Below are 22,418 nucleotides of genomic sequence, written 5' to 3'. Positions count from 1 at the left end.
TTTCTGAGGTCTTGCCTCACAGCCAGTCATCGAACATGCTCTTATTTATGGTCACCTCCCTTTAACAAAAGGCTGTAGTAACCTCTGTTTGGAATTCGTAGGCAGTGCCTTTCCTGTCTGGGTAAGTGGTGCTCTGTATGGAAGAATTCCAAGCAGGGTGAAAATGGTTTTATTTCACATGCAGCAGCAGCAAGACAAGGGCAGGAGTCGATACATCCAGTACAGTTGTTTACCATGAAGCAGTGGCCTCAGCGGTACCGAGCAAGACAGTCACATAGATAGTCCAGGGCTTAAGGAACCAGTTTCTGGAAAGCCCTTAGGTTTAACCACTTTAGCAGTAAAAATGATTTGCTTCTGTCCTGTCCCGAGGAAGCAGTGAAACCTGCTAGCTAAGGACAGTAGGGGAAGGTGGGTCAGAAGAATGGACAAGAGAGCAAGTATACTCTCAAGGTATAGGGGGAAAGGGTAGTTTGTGCCACCTTCCCTCAGACGTGGCAGGCAGCTGGGCCTGTTCAACTCAGCTGGTTGCCCCCTCCCCAGCTTCTTTGGCAGATCAGTTTCCTGTTGCCTCGAAGCTTAAGAGTTCCTGGCCTGAAGCAGCTGAGCCATGCTAGCTGAGGCTGAGCACTGTTGAAGCAATAGGGTCTGGCAACTCAGTTCAAGCGTAGACCCTCATCTCATCATCTCCAGACCCAACATATTGCGACAGAGTCTCCCTGAAGCTGGGGGACAGTGAGTGTTCGGCATAGCACAAAAGGGCATCAAGTCTAGTGCAATGAACATGACCCTGAGACTTCCTGGGTCCAACCATAGGTGCCACACCACACTCCATGTGGCAGGAGGGAGGGCAGCCAAAGCAGAAGGAAGCAGTGTGTTGGGAGATCATCTTCCTTTAAAGACTTAAGGGAAGAACAGCAGTTTATTTTATGCCAAGCAAGAGGTAGTGAGTAGGATGGCCTATCCCACAGCAGGAGGCAGCTTTTCCCAGAAAGCTCCAGTACCTGCTTCTGAAAGGAAACACTGGCTCTTTTCCATTTTCCTTCCTATCCCTAGCTGAGGCTCTCAGGCTTTTTCTGCTAGGCTGTTTCCTGTCCTGCTGACATGTCCATAGGACATAGCCTGCAACTGCCAGAACAAGCACAGCACTCACTCAGTAGCCACTTAAGGATGCTGCTCCTGCAGAAAGTGGGGCCAGGACTCTACAGTACTCTAACTTCTCACTCTGGGTCACTGACTGCCCACTTCAGGTAGCAGCAGTACCTGCCAGCAAGGAAGCATGGGCTAGCCAAGGAAGCTACAGTCTCAGTTCTTGAGTGGGCTTGAGAGGCCCTCTTGAGAGCAGCCCCCTCAGATATCAGGGAATGCCAGTAAAAAGCAAATACCTACTCTAGCTTTGGGAGTCTACCAACTCAGGGCAGCCAGTGAAGCCCTGGGCCACCCCGCACCCAAGGTATGGCCACTTCAAGTTACACAGGTAGATAAAACAGGTCCTTTTAGGGGCCCAAGGAGATTATCACAGCAGCTTGGCTCCCAACAGAAATGCCCAGGGCTCTGGTCCACATCAAAGCTATAAATACTGTCCAGGATGTACAATGACTGGACCAAAGCTTCTCTGTCTTAGGGCTGCCTGTCTTCCAAGGGGAGATCACAGCATCCTTTGGGGTCATAGATTTCCCCACTGTTCCACTGGAGGAAACTGGTCCACTTCACCCAGTTCTGTGCTCAGCTGCTCCCCCAGGGCAAAGGTCAGCTTATACCGAAGCCGCACCTTCTCCTGTGACAGAGGGCCACAGGTGAGTGAGAATGAACCAGGCACCTCCTGCAGAACATCTTTCCCCTGCCACCCTCTTATGGCTCTGTGCTGGAGGAGTGGTCCCCGTTCCCACCATGTTCACATTACCCTGGGGCAAGAAAAAGGCTACTGCTACAAGTCACCACTGCAGGGGAGATCACCTGAAGGCTTGGGGCAGGGGCTTAGGCCTGTGGCTTCTCCCATGCTCACCTTCATTGGATTGGCCAGCAGCATGACCTGGGTGATGGCTGCAGGTGGCTGGATAGGACTAAATGGAGAGAGTTCTGTTCCAGAGGGTGGCTGCAACTTCACTTTCATTGACTAAAAGAAATAAGAGATACTCCTTTGAAGAGAACTGTCTAGGTGCCTCTGTGATAGAATGGAGTTGAGCCATGGTAGATACACACATGATGCCACCTGCTGGCCACCGCGAGGCACTCAACACAGTTCAAGATCAAGGCAATTCTGACCTTCAGAGGCACCCCAGGAGCCAAAGATACCTTGGGCACTGCAGCCTGCAGCACGATGCTCTTGACTGGTAAGGGAGCCGTATTCAGCATGGACACCACCACCACCAGTACGTCGGGCCGTCCTGGTGGACACTCCTTGGCAAAGTGGAAAAGGATGCGGAAGCCATTTTTATCATAGGCTGTCACAGGGAGGGCACTGCCTGTAAGAAGGTGTTGTATGAGTGTGGTAGGAAAGAGTGCCAAAGACACTCCAGAGGCCAGTGGGGCTGCTAATGCCAAATGGGAGGGAGAAGGGCCACAGTGTGGCTATACTATACTCCCTTGTGAGTCCTGGAGATGCCCTCTGTGGAGGGGGCCCAAGGTCACACAGCTGTAGTAAGAAGCAGACAGGAGACCCTTAATGATAAAGGACCTCTGCACAGAGTATCCACTGATCACATACCCCACAAACACTACAGCGGTGAGGCCCACTTCCCACCTCCAACACTTACTAGGCTTGATTGATTCCAGAGGTACATGCACACTGGTCAGGGAGAGCTCAGGCCCCTTCACAGGGCTGCCTTGGGACTGGAAGGCTGGTGACTGGAAGAGAGGGCTTCCAGGCCCAGTGGAGAAGGGCAGAAGAGGCCTAGCTGAAGTAGAAGTGGGGAGCAGGGGAGAGGCAGCAGGCCCAGAGAAGCAAGAGACAGGTTTCACCAAGCTGGAGGTCCTGGGAAGCAGGGAGGACAGAAGGCAAGTGAGAGAACAGGCTAGAGTTGCTGGAGAACCACCCCCCACCAAGGCATTCCGAGCCAGGTGTAGCTACCCGAGACCCCCAATTTCCAGTCTGATTGACCAAAAGGATTCCCATCCTCTGGAACCTCCCTTGGGGTCTGCCTATGAGACTCCATTCTCAGCCACACCCTCTTCTCTCCATTACACTTTAGCCTCTTCCAGAAGCTGATCAAGAACATCTCGGTGGTGTAAGGTGCTGTCGTTTGGGGTTGAGCTGTGGCATTCTGGGGCTGCAGGCTCAGCCTTTGGACCCAAAGTCAGGGCAAGTCCAGAAGAGAACATGGAGTCAGTGCTGGGGGCTGGTGCACTGGTTGGGACCACAGGAGCAGAGAAGGGAGGGAGCAGTGGCGCTTGGGAGGTATTTGATGCAGAAGCAGAGGATGGGAGCAGGGATCCATCTGAGGGGCAGCAAGCAGCAGGCCTGGGCCTGGAGCTGAAGACGTCTAGGTCTGGTGGTTCATTCTGCACAACAGAAACAGCAGGTGAGAAAGGGCTGGGAAGGCCTGAAGCAAGGGTACAGTTTATCACCCAGAAGGCCCTTCCCCAAGGGTGCCCTGTCACAACCCACAGGACTAAATGCCCTCCAAAGTGAAAGCTAGAGCACAGCCCTTGGAGGCAGCTCGCAGCTGCAGTGGAGTGCGCTCAGACACAGCTTAGAAGGAAAAGGGTTAATGAAGGTCCTCCAAAGGCACTTCTGATGCCCCCATGACTGAGCCTCTACCTGGAACAGGTGCCAATGGCTATTTCCAGTTGACTCTTTGGGAGGAGCAGCGGGGGCAGGGTCAGTGAGGCCTGAGAACACAGTAGAAAACAATGAGATGAGGCTCCGAGCTGAGGCTCCAACTCCCTGAAATGATCATTTGACAAAAGACATCAGTAGATGAATCGTGGGAAGAAAATATGCCCCTGGAAGCTAGATTGGGGAAGGGAAGTTACTTCTAGCTTCACATGCAGGACTGAGGGGTCTCCTAGGAGAAAGGAGCAGAGTAGCACCAGAGTCCACCATGTTCGCCCTGCAGTCCACACAAAGGTGGCCCTGGTGGCCTCTGGACAGGTAACGTGGCTAATAATAAGCACACTAGACACCTCAGGTCTCATTCCACCTGCCTTTCTTCCTCTAATGCCCACAGAAGCCTTTTACAGCCATCGTCATGGACGTACCCAAGCAGAGCAGCTCCTCATCTAGCAAGGAGAGGGCATTGCTCGCACTGTTGGGCCCCAGGGGAGCCTCAGCCTGGCTGGACGAACAGCTGCGTGGAGGTCCGGAGGTCTGGGGGGGTGGAGGGAGGATAGGGATGCCTGAGGAGGGTGGGGTGGGTGCTGGGGCCAGCACTGGGGATGAGTTGCTGGGTGTGTCCAACTCAGCAAGGTCGATGAGGGTGCCTTGGTTACTGGAGTGACTGTTTCCTGGATGGGTCAACACAAAAGAAACAAGAACAATCAGGGGTGAACTATTGGCTGGGCAGCAGGTGGCAAGACCCTGAGCACAGCAGCTGAGACTCTAGTTTCTGGTGTAATTCAATGGCTCTTCTTCCAGGAGACACTGAAAAGCAAGCTTGGGAAGGCAGGGAGGGCAATCCCCATGTATACCTCTTGGCCTCCGGGAAGTGAAGGAGATCACTTGAAATGGCTTGGAATCAATTCCCTCAGGCCCTGGGAGCCGTCATGTAATCAACTTGTACTTGTGGTTTAGTGGCCAAGATGGAGGGTCTCAGAATGGGAAATCAAAATATTTTACCTTCAGAGTCAGGCATGGTTGAGGTGGTCACCTCGCCATTGATGACCTGTCCTTCAATAATGGTTTTATAAGAGTTTATGACCCGAGAAAGGTTGTCACTGGCCTGCAGGATGTCCCCTGAGCAAAAGAGAGACACTGCTCACTGTGTGGACTGTGACAACTGCCACACAAATTCCTGACTTACCCACGCTGATGACTCTCTCCTTGACACTCACCCAAACTGTTGTCGTTATCCTCTGTCTCACTGGCTAGTTTAAATAATGTCCGTCTCTTGTTCTCACACCGATCAAACAACTCCTGAGAGAGACCCAGACATAAAATTCACAACTACAAGGACACGGAGCATCTTCAATGTTTTTCAGTGCTGATCGATATTTTCCATAATTGTCAATGCTAAGAACACTACTTCATATAAATAAACATGCAGCAAAATAAAAGGGGAGGAAGGAAAAAAAATTCACAACTACAGAGGTCCTCAGAAATCATTTGATTCAATGGTTATGCCCACAAAATGATGGGACTCCCCTACGCCAGAGTATGGATCTTTCTGCTGGTCAGCCTCCACCAGACCATGTTGCCCAAGCCATCTGTACTGACAAAAAGCCACTCAGATGGTAGAGGAAGAAAGTCCCTTCCCTTCTCACAGGCTTGGCTGTGGCTCAGAAGCCAGAGTATTCACCCAGCCACAGCCTGAGCCACATCATCACCATCAAGCTGTCAGGGAAGTCTCTAGTCCAAGGCAGACAGGAGTGAGCACCAGGGGCACTATTTCTGGAGTCACATTCAGGTTCACACCCAGCTCTCCCATCCAGGGTGTCAGCTGACACAACAACTGCCCTGCTACCAAGCAGGTGAACAAGCTCTCAAGGAAAAGCAGGCATGTTCTCAGCAGCACAGGTTTTTGCATGCGGCAGGGCAGTGTGAGCAGCTAGCGCTCAGGTCGAGGTAGCTACCTTCATGAGCTCTTTGTCAGCCTCTGACGAGCATTCCTGGCTATAGTGAAGCAGCATCTCGTGGAGCAGCTTCACGTTGTTGTTAACCTCCTCCAATGTGTGTAGGCGCTTGGTCACCTTCTGGATACGCGCTTCATCCTGCCTCAGCCAAAAGGGGCCAGGAAAAAGCAAGCTCAACTAGTTTGTCTGCTGAGCAATAGGCAGGGCTCATTCCTTCCCTTCCACATAGGGCAGAAGCCAAGAGCTCTGCTCACTGTTTCCTGGGACCACAGGCCTCAGAATAACAGTTCTTTTACAATGACTCCTCCCACTTCCACTCCCCACCTTCCACTCCTCTACTGCTTTCTCCAACAGGAAACATAAGGTTCCTCCTAAACTCACTCCAGTCATAGGCTGGTGGCAGGGTAAGCAGGAGAGGCCTAACATCTCTGGGGAAGAATTTAAGCTTGGTTATACTCCTGCGCCCCAGGGCCCACTCACTTCCTTCACCATGGACTTGATGAGCTTGTTGGCTTCCTGCAGGTCATCTGGGTTCTTGCTTTTCAGAAGCTTGGCTAAAAGCTGGAAGAAAAGGAGTCCAAGGTGAAGGGAAGGTAGCAGGCCCATCCCCACTGGCAAGACCACAAGAAACAGGAGCTCCCTGAAATACCAAACAAAGCTGTTTCGGGCTGGATTCGGTGGCTTATGCCTTTAATCCCAGCACTAGGGCAGCAGAGACTGGTGGATCTCTGGTCTATATAGTGAGTTCCAGGCCAGTTGGGGCTACAGGGAGACCCTGTCTCAAACCAAAAAGAAACACTCCACCCCCATCCATCTGGCTGCCATCGCTCATCTAAGAAAACCCCAGCCAAGATGCACTTTACCTTGGATTTCTCCTCATCATCAAAAACAGGGTTTTTGGGACGAGGTGGGGGAGAGGGGATCAGTGTTCTATCCATGGGGATGGGAGGGTCCGACTGTACTATGCCTGAGGAGACACAAACAGCAGAGAATGTGCTCAGGCTAAGGTCCTCTTGTCTCTTACATACCAAGGGCTAATCCCTGTAATCATGACCCATGAGGATGAGCAAACGTACCAAAACCCCAGCTGGGCCCTGGTGATAAACGCCACTCTCCAGGGAGAGAAAGGGAGGGATCCTGAGGACCCCCAACATTCCTTTCTCTTCATTGCCTTGGCCAGCCTTCGGGGCCACTGTGATGTTGAAGGAAGGTAAACACATACCTTGTCTCTTCAGCATGTGGTAGGCGTCTTTGATCTTTGCCTCTTCTGGAAGGGCCAGTGTCCAGCTATAAAGCAGCTCGATGACCTTTGTCTTCACCTTCTCAGACACTCTGTCTCCCAAGTACTAGGCAAAAGGCAAGAAGAGTCCGGCAACTGCAGCTTGCACATACAGAAAGTATCAGGCTCTCCTCACAGCAGTTCACTCATCCAAGCATGCAGACTCAGCACATGCTGAGGTGTACGTGACAGAACAGAGGAGGGGAGGAACACCTTTTGGTAAGGCTATGACCACTGGACAGAGCCTGTAGCTAGACTGGGACTAAGGCTTTATTTATCCTTGTGCTTCCATGCCTGTATTTTCTTGAACACAAACTATATTTTCTTTCCGTCTTTTTTTTTTTTTTAATATTTATGATTTTTATTTTATGTGTACGAATGTATTGCCTGCATGTATGTGAGTGCAACCATGTCATGCAACGCCTTGGAGGTCAGAAGAGGGCTTCAGATTCCCCTGGAACTGGAGTTAAGGACGGTTCATAGCCGCCATGTGGGTGCTGGGAATCGAACCCGGGTCCTCTGCAAGAACAGTCAGTGCTCTTAACCACTGAGCCATCTCTCCAGCCCCTCTCTCCATCTTTTAAGATTTTTATTTGTGTGTGTGTGTGTGTGTCTGTCAGTCAGTCATTATGTGTGGGGGTACCTGTTGGATTCCCTGGAGCTGGTGGCTGTGAGCTACCTGATGTAAGTGCTGGGATCCGAACTCTAGTCCTCTGGAAGAGCAGCAAGTGCTTTTAACTGCTGAGCCATCTCTCCAGCCCTATCCTGAAGGATTTTCTGAGACTCCCACTAGCCTGAGAAATGGTCCCCTCTGTCTAGAACTATCCATGGAAACTGACCAGCAGAGCAACTGAGCAAAAACCTGCAACTGCTGTATATTAGGAGCACAGAGTACTTAGCTGTCCACATTCTGCCTGGACACACACAAAGCCAAACTGTCTTGCCTGCCACATTTGGTCTGGGAACCCAATGGGAAGGTGCCCAGAGCCTTGCCTCATCAGTCATCCAGTACCTCCAGGAGCTAGCTCTCCAAATGCAGAAGACAGAAGGTCATCTCCATGGAGATGTTGATCAAAAAAGCCAGCAAGATGGAAGATGGGAAAGGACATAAAAGAAGTCCCTAGAAGGAAGGAAACTGCTACCAACTGACCTTTGGAGAAACAACTTTGATTAACTCATTCAAAAACCGGAACTTTCCTACTTCATTATGAAATCTCCTCCCACAGTTCTTCATACACGCCTCCAGCACCTGTAGGCACAGAGAGGAGAGGCACTCTGATGGGGACTTAGGTACCAGCCAGACCTCTTGTACTCACACAGTCCTAAGGAAACTGTCCCAGCTGAAGGGGTTCATCATGAGAAGCAGAGTATTTTGCCCTGGGGAATGGAGGTTAAGCCACAGGACCACAGAACCACTCACCACAACCTCCTTAAAAGGCATTCCAATGCCACACATTATATAGATTAAGAAATGCTGAGACCCAGATACCAAGACGGCCTGCTACCAGACCTGGATGGGGCCTTCCTCAAAGATGTTGTCTTAGCATTTTACAGATGAGGAAAACTGAGGTCTAAGGACAAAGTTCCTTTGACTCAGGGTCCAGGATCCCTTTTACAAGCTGACATTTTATGAGGGTAGATGTTTAAACCTGCTACCTTTAGTTTAGATGACTGGACATTTTCCTTCCCTCCCTTCTTTTGCATGTTCCTATATTCTGTGGACCCCTTCCATCTGTGCAGTTTACACATGGAATATGTGAGTATTCATGTATGTGTGTGAGGGAGGCAGCCAGGTTAACCTTGGGTATTGTTCCTCAGGCTCCTTTACTGTTTTTAAGACAAGGTCTTTCAGTTGCTTGGGGCTCACCAATAGTCTAGGCTAGCTGGCTAACAAGATCCAGGGATCCACCTGCCTCTGCTACCCAGAGTTGAGATTATAAACCATGTGGCTTTTTGTTTCTGTTTGTTTTGGTTTTGGGAGGTGGGGGAGGACGGGGATGACAGAGTCTCACTATGCTGCCCTGACTGGCCTGGAAGTCTCCATGAAGTTCAGGTTGATCTGATCAGAGATCTGTCTGCTTCTGCCTCCTGAGTGCTAGGACTGAAGGCATGAGCCACCACACCCAACAGTTTGTTTCTTCAAAGCAAGGTTTCTCAACTGCAGCCTGGACTGATCACCCTTTGAGGTTGGGTCTGTCCTGTGCATTCTAGCATATCTAGCAGCACCCTCGGTCAATATTCTCCAGGTGTCAGCAGCATCCCGACACCACCTCCAATTTTCCAGGCACTACAAAATGTCCTCTGGAGAGCAAACTGCCTCCCTTGAGACAAGATGTGGGAGATGCCTATAATCCCTCCACTTCAGAGGTGGAGGCAGGAGAATAAGGAGCTCAAGTCAGGTCTTAGCTACACAACAAGTATTAGGCCAGTGTAGGTTACACAAAAGCGCTTCTCAAAAACAAAAACCCAACAACAACGGGAAAAAAACAAACCAACCAACAAAAGTAGCCACCCTTGAAAAAATGATTGTTTGGAGGTCTTTATAATGGGTGTAGTGGCTCACATCTTTAGTCCCAGCACATGGGAGGCAGAGTCAGGTGGTTCTCTGTGAGTTTGAGGCCAGCCTGGTCTATATAGTGAGTTCCAGGCCAGTTGGGGCTACAGGGAGACCCTGTCTCAAAAACACAAAAAGACAAAACAAAATAAAACAAAAAAAGAGTAGTGCACTTGGATCTCTTAAAAACCATTTCTTAGCCAGGCGTGGTGGCACACACCTTTAATCCCAGCACTCGGGGAGGCAGAGGCAGGCAGATCTCTGTGAGTTCAAGGCCAGCCTGATCTACATAGTGAGTTCAGGTCAGCTGGGACTACAGGGAGATCCTGTCTCAAAAAGACAACAACAACAACAACAAAAAATTTCTTTTCTTCTGTCTCTTCAGGAGGACCCAAATGAAGTCAGGAGAGAGGGTCCTGGATCCCTCTGAACCTGCTGTTTGGGGGAGCAAGGAGGTACTTGGATATTCTGCAGCGTTCCTCACTATGAACTCCCTTAGTCTGAACAAACACTGAGCCCCACCCCTGTCGTTGCAGTAGGGGTGACACCGTCACTGGGATGAGCGCTGTGGTTAGCTATGGAACAAACTGTATTTACATCACTTTTCTCCCGCTAGCTGACTCTTAAGTGTCAAAACTACAAAAATCCTCTGCCTTTCCTGTAACCATGTGGCCATGCTGGTGAGCAGAACGCCTGTCATCTTTGAGACCGCCAGGTTAGGTCTAAAGGCATGGATCCTTGTGGACCAGCTGACTAAACATGTTCTATATGCAACTGACCCTGTACCAAAGATTTTCTACTCGACTTTGAGCATGAGCAAGGGCATAATGGGTGGGTGCGGAAAGACCTGGGCAAGAAAGCACCCATCACTCACACCTCTGGGAGCAAAGACCTACTGTGAGGGCCTGCACCGCCTCCCATTCCTGTGGAGACTGGATCTTGTGGGCCAGGAGTCGGACAGCAATCTGGGGCCTGGTGGACGAGCAGACAACAGTCAGTATGCCGATGTGGGACCATCTGACAAGCCTTCATTGGCCAGGTTTGGGCTTTTCCACTCTTCTCTCACTGAGACTCACCCTTCAAGTTCTTTGTTGATCTGATCACAGAAGCCAATTATATATTCCCAGTCCTCCTGGCGGTTGGAAGGATTGGTAGCTTTATCTTGGGACAGAACAAAGACAACTGTTAAAAAAGAGCAAAGAAGTTTTCTTCACAGTTTAAAAAAAAAATTTTTTACTTTCTGTTGTGTGTCTATCTATATGTCTGTATACCACATGCATTTCTTGTGCTTGCAGAGGCCAGAAGAGGGCATCAGATCCTCTGGAATTGGAGTCAGTTGTGTGCTAGGAGCCAAACCCAGGTCCCCTGCAAGAACAGCAAGTGCTCTTAACTGCTGAGCCATCTCTCCAGCCCTTCTTCACAATGGCTTTTTTTTTGGTCTTTTTGAGACAGGGGATCCTTATGTAGTCCAGGAGGCTGGTCTTCAACTCAGAGATCTACCTGCCTCTGCCTCCCAAGTGCTGGGATTAAAGGTATGCACCACCATGCCCAGCCCCTCTTCACAATGTTTAAGCACTAAAAGTTTGTTTCCAAATTTGTCTCACAGGGATGCTCCATAGGTGAGTCCAGCAGCAAATGCAAATCTTGCTTTCTGCCCAATATTTGAAAGCTCCAAAGAAAATATCACAGAGCTCAGTGTGGCCTGGGATCCAAAGGATAAACACAGACATACATGACCAAAGTTTTCACAACCAACATGTTTACAAAATATGCACACCTGACTAATGTAACAACTGCTACACAAGAATGAACTGGCTGCTCAGCAAGAACAATGACCAAGAAGTATTTCATGGAGAAGTGAAGACAGGCTGGATTAGGTAAAAACACACATCTAAAAATATGAGTATAGCCAGGCGTGGTGGTACACGCCTTTAATCCCAGCACTCAGGAGGCAGAGGCAGGCGGATCTCTGTGAGTTCAAGGCCAGCCTGGTCTACATAGCAAGTTCCAGGACAGCTGGGGCTACAGGGACACCCTGTCTCAAAAAGACCAAAAAAAGAAAAAAAAAACTACAGATTCTTCAAAAAGAATTTTCAAGATCTAATGCTTTAAACATTTTGAAGTTGCAAATGATGTTCTAACCTTCAAGCCAACATTTACTCAGCACCTACTAAGCACTTCCCAAAAATGTGCAGTCTATCCCTGGAACCACATGAACAGAATTTTGATGAGCGTATTTAGCTCCTTCAGGTCTAAATGGCCTTCCACAGCCAAGCACAAAGAGAAATGCTAGAGTTCTGAGGGCCATGAAGGAGTCAGAATTCTGGCATTAAATGTAAAGTGCCATTTGGTTTGGTCCCTTTCCTGATTACCCCTCGAACCTGTGCTTAAAGATGGGCTAGCTGAGGGGGTGAAATGGGTTCTGGTCTCTGATTCAGATCTGAGGCTGCCTTGTTCAGAAAGCACTCAGCTACTTACTATTCAGGGCTTCAGGCTCAGAAGATGAAAGACCAACATACACATCCTCTTAAAATGTTCTCCCAACTCTGAGGGGTGAGAGACCTTCCAACACAGGCTAATATTATAAGTTCCCAAATTTTGGTTCTGAATGTGTGCTTTCTTCTTCTTCTTCTTCTTCTTCTTCTTTCTTTCTTCTTCTTTCCTCCTCCTCCTCCTCCTCCTCCTCCTCCTCTTCTTCTTCTTCTTCTTCTTCACATTTACTTTGGGGGCTGGGGTACTCAAGTGCCATGGAATGAGTGTTGCGCTCAGATCAGAGGACAATTTGTTAGAATTGGTTCTTTCCATCATGTGAGTTTTGAGAACCAGACACAGGTTTAAAGCAAGCACCTTTATCCACTGAGTGATCTCACACACCCTTCTTTTTTTGAGAGCATCACACTGTAGCTCAGGTTGCCCTGGAACTCATTCTATAGCCCAGACTGGCCTTTAACTCAACAATGATCCTACCTCAGCATCCTAAGTACTGGAATTAAAGGCATTGCATCACTACACCTGACTGTGTTTTCTAAACTTTAAAGATCAGCTAGGTATACTGGCACATGACAGACGGATCTCTGTGAGTTCGAGGTTAGCCTGTTCTTCATAGTGAGTTCCAGGCCAGCTAGGGCTACAGGGAACCCTGTATCAAAAAGACCAAAAAAAAAAAAAAAAAAAACCAAAAAAAAAAAAAAAAAGACCAAAAAAATGAAAAAACAAACAAACAAACAAAAAACAGGCTGGGCATGGTGGTACATGCCTTTAGTCCCAGCACTAGGGAGGCAGAGGCAGGTAGATCTCTGTGAGGTCAAGGCCAGCCTGGTCTACATAGTGAGTTCCAGGCCAGCTGGGGATACAAGGAGACCCTATCTCAAAAAGACCAAAAAAAAAAAAAAATCCTTAAATTTACAGACAAGGATCCCAAAGGATCCCCCAGTGACCACCCATCAAAGAAGCTTCTTTTTCTTTTTGAGACATGGTCTCCCTGTAGCCCCATCTGTCCTGGAACTCACTATGTAGACCAGGCTGGCCTTGAACTCACAGAGATCTGCCTGCCTCTGCCTCCTGAGTGCTGGGATTAAAGGCGTGCACCACCATGCCCAGCTAGAAGCTTCTTTTTCAAGAGATTATTACAGAGTTCCACAAGTGGTCAAACACACATTGTCTGTGAATTGCCCAAGCCTAAGTGGCATTATCTACACTTCAACCTCTACACCAACTCACAGAACATAAAACAAAGAATAAAGAGAACACTAATGCATCTTTCTTTTTATTTATTTATTTTTACTTATATTTTTTTGGTCTTTTTGAGACAGAGTCTCTCTGTAGCCCCAGCTGTCCTGGAACTCACTATGTAGACCAGGGTGGCCTTGAACTCACAGAGATCCGCCTGCCTCTGCTTCCCAAGTGCTGGGATTAAAGGGGTGCACTACCATGCCCAGCTTTTTTTTGGTCATCTTTCTTTTTTATTACTATTATTTTTATGCGTATGCATGTACTGCCTGCATGTATGTTAAGTGCACCCATGTTGTTCAATGCCTGAGGAGGACAGAAGAGGCCTTCACGTGCCCTGGAACTAGAGTTACAGTCAGTTGTTAACTGCCATGTGGGTGCTGTGATTCGAACATGGGTCTTCTGCAAGAACAGCCAGTGTTCTTAACCACTGAGCCATCTCTCCCACTAATGCATCTTTCAATTCTCATCAATGAAGCTCCCCCATGCAACAGAGGGCCAGGAAAACAAAAGGCCACAAATGGCCAAAATGTAGAGAATAAGAGTCGGCAGAGTATGGATCCCTGGACAGGACTCCTATATTAAAATCCACCCACCCAGGGCTCAGGGACTATTGCAGAAGAGGGTGCAGAAAGATTTAAGAGCCAAGGAGGAGGTGCATGACCATACAGAAATAAGAGTCCTACAGGCTCCTGGGACTCTTCTCATATGAACCTACAAGGACAGTGTCAGCATGCACAAGACCCATGCACACTCAAGCAGACAAAAACCCAGCAAAGAACTGTGGAAATGGACAGCAGGCCCCAATCTTAGTGGAAGAAATATTGGCAAATGATTACTGCTAGGTGAGGGAGAACTAATCTTCCTAAAGCAAGGCACTCTAGATAGGCTGACTAGTCCTCAGTAGGTGAACTTGCACTGAGGGACATCTGGGGGCACTAACTTGTCATGATAGGCCTTAATACAAATGGCAAAATGTATGAATTCAAGTTGGGGGGGATCATGAGAGGGGGCCAATGGGGAAGGGAGTATAAAGATGATTAAGATGCTCTATATGGAGGTGGGCAAGCCAGACATGGTGGCACATGCCTGTAGTCCCAGAGGCAGAGGCAGGTGGATCTCTGTGAGTTCAAGGTCAGCCTGGTCTACATAGTGAGTTCCAGGCCAGCTGGGACTACAAGGAGACCCTGCCTGGTGATCCACCTGCCTCCACGTCTCCTGAGTGTTGGGATTACAGTTGTGTGCCACCACACCCAGTTTATGCTTTACTTTGTAATTAGTTCCAGCACTGGGGAGGCAGAGGCAGGTGGATCTCTATGAGTTCCAGGCCAGCCTGGTCTATATAGTGAGTTCCAGGCCAGCTGGAGAGCTACAGGGAGAGCCTGACTCAAAAAAGACCAAAAATAATTAATAAATAAAAATAAAGAAACATCTTTTTAAAAAATATCTTATTTATTACTTTTATGTGTGCGAGTATACTGCCTGCATATATGTGAGTGCACGCGTGTCGTGCAATGCTGTGGAGGTCAGAAGAGGGCATCAGATTCCCCTGGAACTGGATGGAGTTAAGGATGGTTCGTAGCCACCTCGTGGATGCTGGGAATTGAACCGGGTCCTCTGCAAGAGCAGTCAGTGCTCTTAACTGCTGGGCCATCTCTCCAGCCCAGAAATAAACAAATCTTTAAACAAAAAAAAAGTTGAGGTGGGCTTGGTAGTGTTAAAGAGCAGCTTCTTGACCACAGTATTAAAAGTTTAGGCTGACTCTAGTCTCTGAAATTATCAGGCAGTTGGCCCAGGGTATGGGAACACATGTCAGCAGGACCCCAGTTGTCTTGGGAACAGGTCAGTGTGTTCCAGTGTACCTACTAACTACAGATTTATGGCTTCTGTAAGTTATGCTTGGCTTGCTTCTGCAAAATAGTAATTGTTGGTTAATTGAATAGAAATTGTTAAGGGGGCTTTCTACCTGTAAGCTTGGGAACTTAAGAATTTTCACCCCTGTTTATGGTTTCTTGGAATAAAAGTCACCCTAGAGACAGCTCGGGGGTACACACTTGGGTACTGACACCCTTGTGTAGTCGCTAGCCAGCAAAGACTTTCATTCAGCAAAATTTTGTCTGAGTGGTCTTCTCTGGGGAAGCAGCCCACAACAGTAGTACAGGCCTATAAATCCCAACCACTTGGGAGGCTGAAGCTGGAGGCTTGAGATTGTTCCAGCAAGTTTAAAGTTAACATGGACGATTTAACACTTTGTTGCACAACTGAAAAAAAAAAAAAAAAAAAAAGGCAGCTTGGGATACAGCTAGTACCAATAAACAAACACAAAGTACCAGTTGGACTAGGCATGACAGTGCATGCCTATGATCACAACTCTCAGAAGGTGGGGACAGGAGGACCAAAAGCTCCAGTCCAACCTAAGTTATAAACAAAGACCCTCTTCTTCCCCCAACCCCAACAAAAAAGAAAAATCACCAGTAAGGCATGTGACCAAATCTTAAGATTCTATCCCTTCCACTGGAACACAGAACTCTGAGAAGAGACCTTTTTAGATTGGAGCTGTATCTGCCTGGTTTTGGTCTGGCTTCAGCGAAGACTCTGGTGGTTAAAGTTTATTATTTAGGGGGCTGGAGAGATGACTCAGCGGTTAAGAGCACTGACTGCTCTTGCAGAGGACCTGGGTTTGATTCCCAGCACCCACATGGCAGCTACGAACCCTCCTTAAACTCCAGTTCCAGGGGAATCTGAAGCCCTCTTCTGACCTCTATGGCACTGCAGGAACACAGGTGCACTCGCATACATGCAGGCAATTCACTCATACACATAAAATAAAAATAATAACTAATTTTTTTTTTTAAATCTGATTATTTAGAAAGCTAGGCCTCATGGCACAGGCCTGTAATCCCAACTACTTGGGAAGCTAAAGCAGGAGAATCTCAAGTTCAAGGCTTACCTATCTCAAAATAAAGAAGGCAACTAAATGGTAGACTGCCTGCCTTGAATGTGGGAGGTCCCAGCTTCAATCTTCAATAACATGAGCACGCACACGCACACGCACACACACACACATTTGTTAAGTTTATATTTAAAGGAAAAAAAGGGCCTAGGTGTTTTTTGTTTGAGACAGTCTCTTGTAGCCAGGCCTGGTCTCGCATCCATTACGTAGCCAAAGGTGATCTTGAGTTCCTGATCCTCCTGCCTCTACTTCCAAGTGTTGGGATTGCCAGTGTGTGCCACCAAGGTGACTGTTCTAAATCTTAAGAGTAATGAAGGGAAGAGAGTACTTTAATCAATAGCATCCATCTTAGAAATGGATGGTGATCCTGTGCCAACTGCCACACTCAACTACCAGTCATCAGTTGGAGTAAGCAAGGCCTCTCCCACCAGCTACATGACTCTTCTCAGGTGTCAGAGTGGTTTGCTATACTGATCCCTATCACCTGAGATTCTTCACGTTTTCACATGACACTAAGTAGCTACAGGACTCAAAAGAGAGGATGCTCTGAGGAGCCATACCCATGCCCATGCTCTCATCACGTCAAGATCACAAATCTTATGGCAGAAGAAAGACTAACCTCTTCACCTGTACCATGGATGACTGGCAAACATTCTTCCAAACAGAATAAAACAGGAGCACTTCCCACTAGACAACAGCCAGTCACCAAATAACACCTTCTTCCCAGCCTTGCTCAGCCTCTTACAGCATGGCGAACTCCCACAACACTCCCATCCACTTTTCAGTGCCCACTGCTCTAGAATCAATGTACCTTGAGCCTTTCCCACAGTGAATCTGCAGGGAACACTGTCCGCGAACAGTACAAAAAGCCTTAGCACCACTTACCAACATCAGAAGGTATGTACAACTGTCACAGCAACCAGGAGAAACTGCCAAGGGTGATCAAGGTGACTCCAGCTCTCCAAGTGCCCACTCTGCATTCGCCCTCACCTAGCAGAGGCAACAACGGCATTCTCCTCTGCAGGTCTGGCCTTCTAGAACGACTCTTTTGGGTCCTGTTCTGATTCATGGTTTTTGTCTATTTTGGGGTCTCTGGTGAAAGCCTCATTTCCTTGATTTGATGCCTTTACAGTTCCTGCTTTCATTTTCAGCTTAATTCTATCTTATGGGCCCTCAAAAGGTAGGAATGAAAATAGGCAGCACTGACTGTCCAGCCCAACAAGGCTTGGCCATTTCAAAGAAGCCAAGCTGCACACAATGACGACTTAGAAACAGCAGATTGCAAGAAAAGGCACAGAAAGGGATCAAAATCAATCTGAACTCCTGTGTCTTGAACCAAAGGAGAAACCTGGTCAGTTGTCTTGTCTCGTTCAGGTACCCAGAGAGAATAAATGAGCAGTTGCTAGACCTGGAGGGACTAGGATAAGTACAAGACACAGGCTAACCCTTGAGGAAACTGTGCCTTTGGGGCACATGTGAGGAAAAAAAATCCGGAGCATAAGACAAGACAGCAATTAAGTTAATTTGATAAGCAAGTCTAAAACAAGCTGGGTACTTCTCCTTACTGACTTCCCTTATTTCTACACACAGTACAACTATTCAAAAGCCTGTTTTGCAGCCATTCCCAGGCACTCAGGTGTGAAACCCTATGGCCAGTGGTCAATGCCATCCCTCTCCCTGCCATTCCCGCAGTCCTGTAGTTCTCTCTTCTCTAAATCTCTCCCTTTCTCAGCCCTCCCCTACACTTCTTATTTCTCGCCTTTTTCCAGAACTTTTCACACCCACTCTTTTTATTGGGTTTATGATGGGAGTGCAGGTGTGTGTATGCCATGGCACACTTGGGGAGGTCAAAGAACTCTGTGTAGATGGTTCTCTAACCCTTTACATGGGTTTCATGGACGGAACACAGGTGTCGCCAGGCTTGTACAGCAAGGGTCTCTACCCACTGAACCATCTTGCCAGCTGATTTTTGAGGATTTTTGTTTTCAAGACAGGGTCTTCCTGTAGAGCTCCAGCTGGTCTGATCTCACAGAGATCTGCCTGCCTTTGCCTCCCAAGGGCTGGGATTAAAGGTGTGCACCACTACCCCTGGCCTGTCTTTTTATTTTTTTGAGACAGGGTCTCACTATGTTGCCTACATGGGACTCCAACCTGGAGAGATCCTCCTACCTCAGCCTCCCAAGTGCTGGGAAAACATTCATGAGCCACCACACCTGGCTTGTTCTCACCATTTCTAAGGCCCTCCCAACATGATTTTATCAGAATAGGGGGGGATGGAAACCTGGGGCAGGAATTACCAGTGATCCAGAATTTGGACCTACTATTCCAGCTTTTACCTCCCCTATACTCTTACAGGATCTTAACTGCCTGACCAAGCCAAACATCTGTTACTACTATGTGCTCCAAACAGGCTGGGCTCCCTCCACATTACCATTCAGAGTTCTCTTTCTTAGTCAATGTTTGCCAATCTTTTTTTCTTGTCTTTTCAAGACAGGCTTTCCCTGTAGCCCTAGCAGGCCTGAACTCACTATGTAGACCAGGTTGGCCTTGAACGCACAAAGATCTGCCTGCCTCCCCAGTGCTGGGACTAAAGGCCTGTGCCACCACGCCCTGCTGTTTGTCATTCTTTAAGAACTAGCCTGACCACTGTCTTTATATTTGTGTCTATGTATGGCAGGTATGTGCAAATGTGCACGGGTGCCTGTGAAGGCAAGAAAGGGATGCTGGAAACCAAACTCAGGTCCTTTGGAAGAGCATCAAGTGCCCTTAACCACAGAGCCATCTCTCCAGACCAACTGTTTTCTTATCAGGTCATTTTTCATGTCCCCTTTCTCTGATTTCCTAAATAAACTGCCTACATTTTAGCACTTCCACTCCCAATTACTATCTTTTTTTGGTCTTTTTGAGATAGGGTCTCTCTGCAGCCACAGCTAGCCTGGATTCACTATGGAGACCAGGCTAGCCTTGAACTCACAGAGAGCCACCGGCCTCTGCCTCCCAAGTGCTGCACCAATTAGTATCTTTATCATTTCAAGTTCCACCCAATTTCCACATCATTTCTATTCCCGTGTCACATCCATCAAACTGAAGGTAAAGACTGCTTGAATCTCCTGTGTCGTTTTGCTTTTTGTTTTTGTGCCTGGGGATGGAAGTCAGTGCCTTGCACCACCACTGAACAACTGTTTAAACATCTTTGTTTTTTTGTCTTTTTTGAGACAGGGTCTCCTTGTAGCCCCTTCCAGCCCCCTCCAGCTGGCCTGGAACTAGCTATGCAGACCAGGCTGTCCTTGAACTAACAAAGATCCGCCTGCCTCTGCCTCCCAAGTGTTGAGATTTAAAGGCCTACGGCACCATGCTCAGCTTAAAACTTTTTGATTCTCCTGCTGAACGCTAGTTGAATGTAGCAGGCAAGAATTTAGAGAGGACTGAAGTTACCCAGAGATGGTTTGTGGGGAAGAACTGGATATGGCTTTGAGGCACTAAACTGAGCAAAGGGGAGCAGGGCTTCCAGGTAAGTGAGAACAGTGTGTGTGGGCGGACAAGAACTTGACACAGGAAAAGCATCAGAAGGCCACTGAAAAAAAGGAAGGATATGATCAAAGACAGATTATAAGGGATGGGTAGTAGCATCACAGCACTAGAAGGGTGATCAAATATAGCAGCTCTCCAGGGAGCAGAATGTGGAATGGACCAGGAGAGGGGCTGCAGTAATTCAGGCAAATCATGGGGTAATAAGGATCTTCACTCAAATGGAAAGGGTACACTAGACTGGTACACAAGTCACACCAGTCTGTGTGAAGGGAAACAGGAAAAAAAGATCTTTGCCCAGCATGGTAGTGTACACCTGTATTCCAACGGTTGGGAGTAGAGCCAGGAGGATCAGGAATTTACCACCAGCCTTGACTTCATAGCCAATCTGAAGTCAGCCGGGTTTCCTGAGACTCTCTAATAAAAACAGAAAAAATAAGGGGGCTGGAGAGATGGCTCAGCGGTTAAGAACACTGGTTGTTCTTGCAGAAGACCTGGGTTCGAATCCCAGCACCCACATGGCAGCTAACAACTGTCACTCCAGTTCCAGGGGATCTGACGGCTCATCTGTCCTCCACTGGCATTGCATGGCACAGGTGCACTTACTTACATGCAGGCAATACACTCATACACATAAAAAATAATAATATTTAAAAACAAAAACAAAAAAATAAAGAGTCCACTAAGCTCAGCTTAAGTCACTTAGATTACTCCAGTATCCCCATTATTGTGTGAATTGAACCATTTCCACTGTGCATGATTGTAGAAAAGTGCTTTGACTGGACTCAGAGCTTTCTTAAAACAAAACAAACAAAAAACTGGTGAGCGGGCCTGTTGGCAGTAGTGAGTTCCAGCCAGTTGGGACTACCAGGGAAACAAACTGTCTCAAAAACAACAGCTGGGTGAGGTGGCGGATGTGGTGGCGCAGGCCTTTAATCCCAGCACTGGGAAGGCAGAGGCAGGCAGATCTCTGTGAGTTCAAGGCCACCCTGGTCTACATAGTGAGTTCTAGGTCAGCAGGGGCTACAGGGAGACCCTGTCTCAAAAAGACAAAACAACAGCAAAAACTGTTGCAGGGGGTTAGAGATGGCTCAGCAGTTAAGAGCACTGGCTACTCTTGCAGAGGACCTGGGTTTGGTTCCCAGCACCCACACAGCAGCTAACAACTGTAACTCCAGTTCCAGGGGATCTGACGCCCTCTTCTGTCCTCCTTAAATAGTGTATGACATAGGTGCACTTACATATAAGCAGGCATAATAACTCAGACATAAAAATAAATAAAAAATGTTGCAGCAGAACCTGTTTTGCTAGGAAGGATACTTGGTCAACTATTTTTGTTTTGCAAGACTGGGGACTGAACTTAGGACTTCATAGTGCTAAGTGCTCTAACACGGAACCTTGTAAGCCCAGCTTTCTTTTTACTTTTTAAGACAGGGTCTCACTAAGCTGCTCAGCCTGGCCTTGAACTCACTTTGTAGCCCAGGCAGGCTTTAAACTTTCTATCCTCCTACCTCAGCTGGGACTACAGGACTGTACACCAGACCCAGTAGGTAAATGATTTTAACAAATGTCTGTAACTCAGCACTGTGCACTCCTTGGAGGCCAGTTCCATATATAGAGAAGGGTTTGCAAATTTAATCTTACTTTTCTTCTCTTTTGGGACGTGCTCCCCTTAAAGCCTAATTTCAATCTCCTGGAGGGGTTTTCTATTTTTTAAGAAAATATTAAACGCCGGGCGTGGTGGCGCAAGCCTTTAATCCCAGCACTTGGGAGGCAGAGGCAGGCGGATGTCTGGGGTTAAAACCAGCCTGGTCTACATTTTGGGTTCCAGGACAGCTGGGGGTACAGGGGGGACCCGGCTCCAAATATATATATATATAATATTTTATTTTTATTATTTTATGTGTATGCGTGTATTGCCTGCATGTAGATAAGTGCACCTGTGCCGTGCAATGCCGGCGGACGACAGAAGAAGCTGTCGGATCCCAGGGAACTGGAGTTACAGACAGTTGTTAGCTGCCATGTGGGTCCTGGGACTCGAACCAGTCTACTCTCAAGTATCCTTCCTGGGCAAGGCGATCATTTCTCGAGTCAATGGTCACACCCCGAAGCTGCCAGCTGGGTGTGTCCGGACCGCAGCATCCATCACCCCCGAAGGGACAAGCCCAAATCTGTTCATTCCTCGGACTGTGGAGTGCAAGCTCCCAAAGCCCAAGTCAGGAACATCCCACCTCGATCTCCGGAAGAACCTGGCCGTCGCCTTCCCCTGGCCTGAGGAAGCTCGAGCCCCAGTTGCGGCGCGCGGAGCCGGGGGAGCACTGCAGGCCAGGGTCCCGGCTCACGAAGGGACGTGAGCGCGGGCCGCCAGCCGAGGTAAGTCTGGACTTGGCTGTAGGACAGCGCCGCCGCAGGGCCCGGGGACGGCATCGGGGAAAGGGGGCGCGGCGCTAGAGGGCAGGTAGGACGGCTGCGATACTCACTCAGCCAGGACTCCAGGCTCTCCCCTTCCGCCTCCGCCATATTGCAGTCGCCTGATCCGGCCAAGCGGTCTCAAACTTCGCGAGATTCCGCAGGAGCCCGTGCGGGGCGGGGCCTGCATGGGGGCCTGAGAGCGGTCAGGGCTGCCCCTGAGGGACGCGCCCGGCTGC

The 22,418-nt window shown here is 48.5% G+C and overlaps 1 protein-coding gene across 4 annotated transcripts; it reads right to left on the bottom strand.

The window, feature by feature from the left end:
• Window positions 1–153: 153 nt before the first annotated feature.
• Window positions 154–22,408, bottom strand: Gga3 (golgi associated, gamma adaptin ear containing, ARF binding protein 3). 4 transcript variants are annotated; one of them, XR_607205.3, is made up of 17 exons: window positions 22,251–22,408; window positions 10,637–10,721; window positions 10,457–10,532; window positions 8,157–8,255; window positions 6,950–7,073; window positions 6,591–6,694; window positions 6,208–6,288; window positions 5,728–5,865; window positions 4,990–5,071; window positions 4,775–4,891; window positions 4,198–4,443; window positions 3,758–3,828; window positions 3,182–3,498; window positions 2,754–2,971; window positions 2,293–2,397; window positions 2,003–2,113; window positions 154–1,774 (listed from the first exon to the last, which is right to left on the bottom strand). XR_607205.3 is itself a non-coding variant. In XM_008831419.2 (17 exons), the coding sequence occupies exons 1-17, from the start codon at window positions 22,288–22,290 to the stop codon at window positions 1,664–1,666; spliced, it is 2,190 nt and encodes a 729-aa protein (XP_008829641.1). In that variant the 5' UTR covers window positions 22,291–22,408; the 3' UTR covers window positions 154–1,663. The 4 variants fall into 4 exon arrangements, 3 of the variants coding, with proteins under 3 accessions (XP_008829641.1, XP_008829643.1, XP_017653199.1); XM_008831419.2 differs by having other exon boundaries at window positions 2,293–2,462; XM_008831421.2 differs by lacking the exon at window positions 8,157–8,255 and having other exon boundaries at window positions 2,293–2,462.
• Window positions 22,409–22,418: the final 10 nt, after the last annotated feature.

This window comes from Nannospalax galili, unplaced genomic scaffold (genome assembly GCF_000622305.1).
Source record: "Nannospalax galili isolate Female #2095 unplaced genomic scaffold, S.galili_v1.0 scaffold634, whole genome shotgun sequence".
Lineage (NCBI taxonomy): Eukaryota > Metazoa > Chordata > Mammalia > Rodentia > Spalacidae > Nannospalax > Nannospalax galili.
Note: the sequence above shows the minus strand (reverse complement) of the source record. Positions and strands in the feature narration are given on the sequence as shown.

Excerpts from the sequence above, each read along its gene's own strand:
- Gga3 (XM_008831419.2), bottom strand. The coding sequence starts at position 22,290 with ATGGCGGAGGCGGAAGGGGAGAGCCTGGAGTCCTGGCTGA. Across the intron at positions 5,866-6,207 it reads TCAAGTCCATGGTGAAGGAA|GATGAAGCGCGTATCCAGAA; the intron begins GTGAGTGGGCCC and ends TGGCTGAGGCAG. Across the intron at positions 4,444-4,774 it reads AACCATGCCTGACTCTGAAG|GAAACAGTCACTCCAGTAAC; the intron begins GTAAAATATTTT and ends TGACCCATCCAG.